This window comes from Rattus rattus, chromosome 3 (assembly GCF_011064425.1).
Source record: "Rattus rattus isolate New Zealand chromosome 3, Rrattus_CSIRO_v1, whole genome shotgun sequence".
Taxonomy (NCBI): domain Eukaryota; kingdom Metazoa; phylum Chordata; class Mammalia; order Rodentia; family Muridae; genus Rattus; species Rattus rattus.
The window spans coordinates 66,643,345-66,650,626 of record NC_046156.1 but is presented as its reverse complement, the minus strand read 5'-3'; the positions used below and the strand labels follow the sequence as shown (position 1 = coordinate 66,650,626).

Here is a 7,282-nt window from a genome sequence, read left to right as displayed (position 1 = left end):
CAGCACCACAAATAAAAAGAAAGGAAGGAAGGAGCAAGGAAGGAAGGAAGGAAGGAAGGAAGGAGAGAGAGAGAAAAGGGAAAGAGGGAGAAATTCACCCATAATTAATATCAGGAAAAAAGAAGTCCCTTGTGAAGCTGGAAGAAGGAGTTACTAACAAGGTTGCTGGTGATTTGGTTTTAAGCACAGCGTTACTCGATGTGAATGATTACTTAAAACAAAGCTCTTTGTATTAATTACTTAACCTCTCTGTTGATGTAATAAAACACCATGACCAAGACAATTTATACAAGAAAGGGCTTATTTGGGATTTTGGTTCCAGAGGGTCAGAGTCCTTAATGGCAGGGCAGAAGCAACAGGCAGCAGGCATGGCGGCATGCACCACAGCTGGCACGGCGACAGGTACAACAACAGGCACGGTAGCTGGCACAGCAGCCGGCACGACCGCAGTCAAGGCGGCAGGCCTGTCGGCCGGAGAAGGAAGCTCAGGGTTGACATCTTGAACTGAAAGCTGGAAGCAGAAAGTGAACTGAAAGTAGGCAAAGTTTTCTACTCCTAGCCCCACTCCAGCAATGTGCTTCCTTCAGGAAGCCACGCCTCCTACTCCCCTCCCTGATCGTACCACCCACTGGAGACGAAGTGTTCACGTGTCTTCTCATTCAAATCATCACACTCGTGAAATTAAAATTAAATCACAAAGGTTATCAGTCGGGTGTGAATATTTTTCTTACGTCTTAGTTTTGTTTTGAGCCTATCCAGCATACGTGGAACTATTTTCATCGTATGTCTTGTTCCCTTAAAACAAATTCTTTTCTACCCGGGCTTGTAGCTCAGTTGCTAAGTGCTTTGCCTGCTCTGCAAAGCCCTGGGTTTAACCCCCAACACCACATAATTGGTAGTAGTATGTGCGTCTATAAACTGTAGAGGTGGGGGTTCAAAAGTTCAAGGTTGTCCTTAAAACAACTGAAAAACTTTTCTAACAAGCTCAAACTGATAGACAAGGAACAAAATTGAAATAATTTATTTTCTCTGAATCAATGAAGAATAAGTAGCCAACATGATGTCTCACCATCCCTAAATAATTAACTATGTATTTTCTATAAATAAGAACATTCCCCTACACAGCACAGTGTAACTATAACTAGCAAAGCTAAAAGGTAACATTGACAAGCTATTACTATCTATTCTTTGGGGATCATTGGAATTTTATCAGATGTCCTGCTGATGTCTTCTAAATGAAAGAACCCATGCCAGCAGCTCACTCCATGCTTAGTGATCATGTCCTTTTGTAACCCTTAGGGATAGAACTTGACCTTGGTCTTCCTTAGCCTATCATCATCTTGGCGCTTTCTAAAGATTACCGAATTTTTGTAGCATGCCTCAGCTGGAGAGTATCTGTGTGATACTTTTGCAGAATTAGTTAAGATATGTACATGTATTTGACAGGTGTCTACAGAGATGACGCTGCACTCTTCTTATAACAGGCTTCAGGGGCTCTCGATTCCAGTTTGTCTCGTCACCAGATTTAAAAATATCCATCATGCAACTTCTCTGTAGTCAGTATCTGCTGTGCTGAAACCCCATGACCAAAAGCAAGTTGGGGAGGGAAGAGTTTATTTCACTCACAGTTCCATATACTCCATCTTGAAAAGCGGTGAGGGCAGGAACTCAAGCAGGACAGGAACCTGGAGGCAGGAGCTGATGCAGAGGCCATGGAGGGGTGCAGCTCATTGGCTTGCTTCCCAGGGCTTGTTCAGCGTGCTTTCTTATAGAACCCAAGACCATCAGCCCAGGGATGGTACCATGTACAATAGGCTGGGCCCTCCTACTTCAATCACTAATTTAGGTGATGTCTTATAGCTGGAGCTTATGGAGACCTTTCCTCAACTGAGGTTTCCTCCTTTCAAATAACTCCAACTCACGTCAAGTTGATACAAAACAAGCCAGCACACTTGCTTTGTAGGAAGTCAAGCTGTAACTTACACACATAGCTTCTTCATCCTCCAACTTTCAGTCTACTCTTACCTTATCACTTTAGACTCAAAGAGTTATGGTTTAAATCTAACATGTGCGCTACAGGATTATACTCGGGACGTTTGGTCCCCAGCCTGTGGCCTGATTTGGGGAGGCTATGGAAACTTTAGGAGATGGGGGCCTAACTTGAGGAAGTCTGCCTTTAAAGGTTATACCTGACCACCAGTTTCTGACTTGTACTCTGTTCCTGATCTGCCAAGAAGAACAGAACATCTGTGCTAATACATACCACGCCATTATGTTATATCCAAACACATGAGACCAAGAGATCATGGATTAAACATCTAAAAACTATGAGCAAAAGAAATCTTGGCTCCCTTAAGTCATTTCTATCCGGTATTTTGGCACAGTGATGAGAAAAGCAGTCTATACATATCCCGTCATATTCATTACTCCCGTCATTTATTTTAATGTTCAAATTATCTCGAATTTAACTAGCACATGCATGATGACCCGTGTGCTTTTGCTCTCCTCTGTCCCTCAGGTTGTACCTTCTTCCCCGCTCCCAAAATCTGCCATTTCTTTTACATGAGGAAAAGAATGGTATCTGGAGACCAGGATTTGGCCAATTGGTGTTTCCCCTGCTGTTGGGTTACAGCTCTGCTCATTGCGGGGTAGTTAGTCAAAAACCTCCACTGGACAGAAGCCTACCCTTCTTGCCACATATAGGGGTTTAAGCACTCAATTATCTGGGAAGAGAAAAAATAAAGAAGAAAAACCAAGGCCTGTTTTTAAACTTTGCTTTACTCAATATGACTTTTAAAATATGTACCTGGCAGGAGAGATACCATCATCAAGAAAATGGTTATCCTAGGGCAAGATTTGTCCATTATACTTGGGATGTGCTAACCACTGTGATTTCCCCAAATACAGAAAATTCAACTGCGTAATTTGTGGTAGTGGGGGACTTCATTCTCTCTCTTGAAAAACTACAATGAACAGAGCTCCAGTGAGCGACGGGTTCCTCTTGGTTGCCTCACATTTTTCTCTTGCTTTGTCAGCATGCCTCAGTTTTTACTGTAGGTCTTAGCTCACAAGTATTAGGCTATACTGACTTGAGGCAGTGCCCCAGGGCGTGCATGTGACAATGAGCTAGGCAGATGATGACCTTCTCCTTCCAGTAGTAACTTGTAGCGCCTTTTTCCTATCGGTATCTAGAAACTTTCTTGCTCTGACGCCCTGAATCTATTTCCCCCACAAGCTGTCATCCTTCAAAATGTACCCTCAGAGAAGACATGTGAGCGTCTACTAAAAGACTACTCTAAGAGATCTCTGAAATCTGATAAGCAATCACACCAAAGTGTCAAGATACAGAAGCAACATGCAAAAATTGGGAAGTTTTCTCCATGCCAGAAACAAACACGCTAAGAGAGAAACGGGGGAAACCCCATCTGTAATGGCTTCCTCTGTGGGAGCCAGTGCAAGAAGAAAACTAAGAAAGGAAAAACACACATTAGCCCAAAGGAACAGAAAATTCATTTGAAATCCACAAAGAAAGTAAAAGAATACGTGTGACAGAGGTCTAGAATAAAAAACATTCAAAAAAGAGAAACAGAAAAAACAATTTTAAAATTCATTTGGAAGCACAAAACACGTCAGATAGCCCAAGCTTTCCTGAGCAAGAAGAAAAAATTTCGAGGTATCACCATGATCATTTCAAGACGTACAGAGTCACAGTAACAAACACAGCAGGACACAAGCACAAAGTGACACACAGATCAACTGGGACACACTCAATACCCAGACATAAATCCATGAAGCTACAAATACCTGATTTCTGATAAGAATGCCAAAAATAAACCTGCAAGTGGTGGCACATGCCTTTAATTCCAGCTCTCCAGAGGCGAAGGCAGACGGGTCTCTATGATTTTGAGGCCAGCCTTGTCTACAAAGCAAGATCCAGGCTAGCCAGGGTTACACAGCGAAACCCAGAAAATTGGGGAAAAGATGTCATCTTCAAGAAGAAACTAGATCCTTCTCTCGCACCCTACACAACAGTCACCTCCAATGGGTCAACAGACCAAAGACCCGAAACTCTAAAACTGCCCAGGAAATAAGGTTAATTGTTGGGAAAATAGGATCTCCCGATTTTAAAACACTTCTTCTATAAAGCAAAAGAAGTATTTGACTGAAAACAGAGGCAGATTATAGGGGAAATGTTTTTCTAGTTATACATCTGATGGAGGCTCAATATCTAGACTGTGCAAAGAACTTAAAAAATAAAATATCAAGGAAACAGACAACCCAATTCCAAAAACAGAGCTGAGTAGAGTTCTCAGAGGAACACATACAAATGTCCATCAAATATCTTTACACAGCGTTCATCCTCCTTGGCTATCAGAAAAGTACCAATTAAAAGTGCTTTGAGATTCCATCCTACCTCAGAATGGCTGTCAGGAAAACAAGTTACGACAAATGCTCCTGAGCATGAGGGGAAAGAGAAACCCTGTGGGCTCCTGCAGCCACTATGGAAATTCTCAAAGGACGAAACACAGTGTGTGGAGGTTTAAATAAGAGTGGTTTCCATAGGCTCATATGTTTGTTACTTAGTGCCCAGTCGGTAGAATTGCTCAGGAAGGATCAGGAGGCGTGCCACTGGATTTCCGGTTTCAAAAACCCACATTATTTCCAATGTCTCTCTCTGCCTTGCTTGTGTCTCAAGATGTGGTTGTGTCTCTCAGCTACTTCCCCAGTGAGTGCCTGCCTGCTGCCATGCTTCCTGCCATGACTGATGATCATGGACTCACCCTCTGAAGCTATAAACTACAACAAACTCTTTCTTCTGTAAGTTGCCTTGGTCACAGTGCTGTGTCACAACAATAGAGAAGTAACTAAGACACAGAATTACCATGTGACTGAGCTATACCACTCCTGAGCTTACCCCTAAGGAATATCCTCTATAACCTATTATAGAAATAGATATTTTCTTACCTATGTTATTGCTACTGAATCACTACCGCGAGATAACAGAACCATCCTAGGTGTCTATCAACAGGTGAATAGATAATAAAAATGTGTTACCTATACACAATGGAATTTTATGTAGACATTAGGACAAATGGCATTATGAAATTTGCAGTAAAGTGGAAGAAACTTGAAAATATTATATTAAGTGAGGTAGTCCAAGTTCAGACAAACACACATGTTCTCTCTCATGTGTAGATCTTGGCTTCAAAAATGTATGGTTTACAGACAGAGTCCCTCCGTCCTTACAACATGTCTCTGGTGTAACTCCTAGTCATAGTTACTTCTTGGTCTTGGTCCAAAACCATTAGTATCATTCAGTGTCAAACCTGCCAATCATCTATGGCTCTCCCTCCCTCTTCTACAGGAGCTGAGCCTCACATTTTCAGAAGCAGGCCCAGTGCTCTTTTACAGATAGGATGCCCAGGTCTAGGGCCATCGCTAGCATGTGTCATGGCTCCTGATATTGGATATGGATAGTGGAGCCATCCTGCTTGACCAACAGCCCAGGGTAGAGGCGAGCATAGACCTGATTGGGTAGTCAAGTGAGTGAAACCCTGCTGCTGTCAGCTTTCCAGGAGGATGTGTGCAGGTGTCAGCATGCCGCCGGGGAGGCTGCCCTGCACAGCACAACGCCTTGGCAATACAAGCAGGCAGCCCAGAAACATTGTTCTTCCTATGACCTGTGTTGACACAAGGACACTTTAACGTTGGAGTGACCTCCTAGACCCACAGTGCAGAACTTTACTCAATAGGTAGGAAACTCAGGCCAGACTACACAGGGCCACAGAGAAAAGCCCTCCCTGTAGAGGAGGCTTCTCCACCATGACCCAGATCTCCCTCTTAGCTTCTACTTTTGATATCAGTAGATGAGTAGATGTCAGGAAACTAGAAAGGGGCCCACGAGAAAAGAAGTCTTTCTGGGAAAGGGGTAGGGAGATAACAGGACACACATGATATGAAGGTGAAGGTGGGAGTCCTGGGGATGGAAGGGTTAAAGCAGAGGTGATGGGAGTGAGATGAGGACAGAGGAGTCAACTAGAGCCAAGCTCATAAGAAAATGACCTAAGAGGCCTGCTACTTTGCTTTCTAGCAAGCAGCAGCAGCAAGGAGCAAACCTCGGACATCATGAACTTAACGCTGCTTTGCTTTTTTTTTTTTTTTTTTTTTTTTTTTTAATTAAACCAGTTTATCATTTGATTGTTTGTTTGTTTCTGTTGCTTGGATATTCCTTTTTCTAGAAAGATCAGCAAAGATATATATTTTCTCTTCTGGTGTCCTTAAAGGATGGAATCAGAAGAAAGGCAGTCCTGTCTCCATTTAAGTAATCCATACCCGGAAGACAGTTGGATCCATGTTAGAATAGCCGGGTGGCGGAAACGGCATGGAAATAAGGAAAAGTGAGTCAATAAGCATGAGCGTGGGTCGGAGAGCCTCTCAGTGGAGCACTTTGGGAAATGGACAGGATTCTGACATGAAGAGGTGGGGGTGGGGGGTGGGGAGGTAGGGGAAGGAACAGACAGAGAGACACAGAGAAAGAGAGAGAGAGAGAGAAAGAGAGAGAGAGAGAGGAGAAGGAGGAGGAGGAGGAGGAGAAAGAGAAAGAGGAAGAAGAGGAGGAGGAGGAAGAGGAGGAGGAGGAGGAGGAAGAGGAGGAGGAGGAGGAGGAGGAGAAGGAGGAGGAGGAGGAGGAGGCAAGAGGGGGAGGAAGAGGAAGAGGAGGGAGAGGAGAAGGAGGAGGAGGAGGAGAAGGAAGAGAAGGAGGAGGAAGAAAACACACACAGACCACTTTGTGGAGGGCCTGCATTGTTGGAGGTAGTCCTGGGGCACATGGTTGAAAACACTGCACATCCGCACGGATTCTTCTGTGTGCTTTACATGCTGGAAGGTTTTTACTGGATGAACAGAAGATGTATGAGAGAGAATGTCACCAAAGTCAGGAGAAGGCCTGAGTGCACAGAACACTATCTATCTCAGTCTCTCTATTCCCTCTCCTTACAAACAAGGTTGTATAGCCCGGCAGAGGTGGCTCAGGACTTCAATCCCAGTACTCGGGAGGCAGAGGCAGGTGGACCTCTGTGAGTTTAGGGACAGCCTGTTCTATGGAGAGAGTTTTAGGACAGCTAGAACTACACAGAGAAACCCTGTCCTGAAAAATCAAACAACAGCCGATAACAACAAAAACACCAAGGCTGTACAGTGAAAAGACTCTTCAGAGTTGTTTGGTTCCAATATCCAACTTTTCTAATGCACTGCCCATCCTAATGAGTTCTAGTTTAGGCAA

General features: G+C 43.8%; 1 protein-coding gene and 1 non-coding gene across 2 annotated transcripts; one reads left to right on the top strand and one right to left on the bottom strand.

The window, feature by feature from the left end:
- The first annotated feature begins 2,798 nt into the window (after positions 1 to 2,798).
- LOC116897484 lies at positions 2,799 to 2,954 on the top strand. The gene has a single exon (XR_004387507.1). It is a non-coding gene; the product is annotated as a U1 spliceosomal RNA (small nuclear RNA).
- Positions 2,955 to 5,278: 2,324 nt separating this feature from the next.
- Mrpl55 (mitochondrial ribosomal protein L55) lies at positions 5,279 to 5,666 on the bottom strand. Its single transcript, XM_032896715.1, is given in 2 exon segments — positions 5,279 to 5,620; positions 5,622 to 5,666. Coding segments are annotated over 2 exon segments (387 nt in total).
- Between the last annotated feature and the right edge of the window lie 1,616 nt (positions 5,667 to 7,282).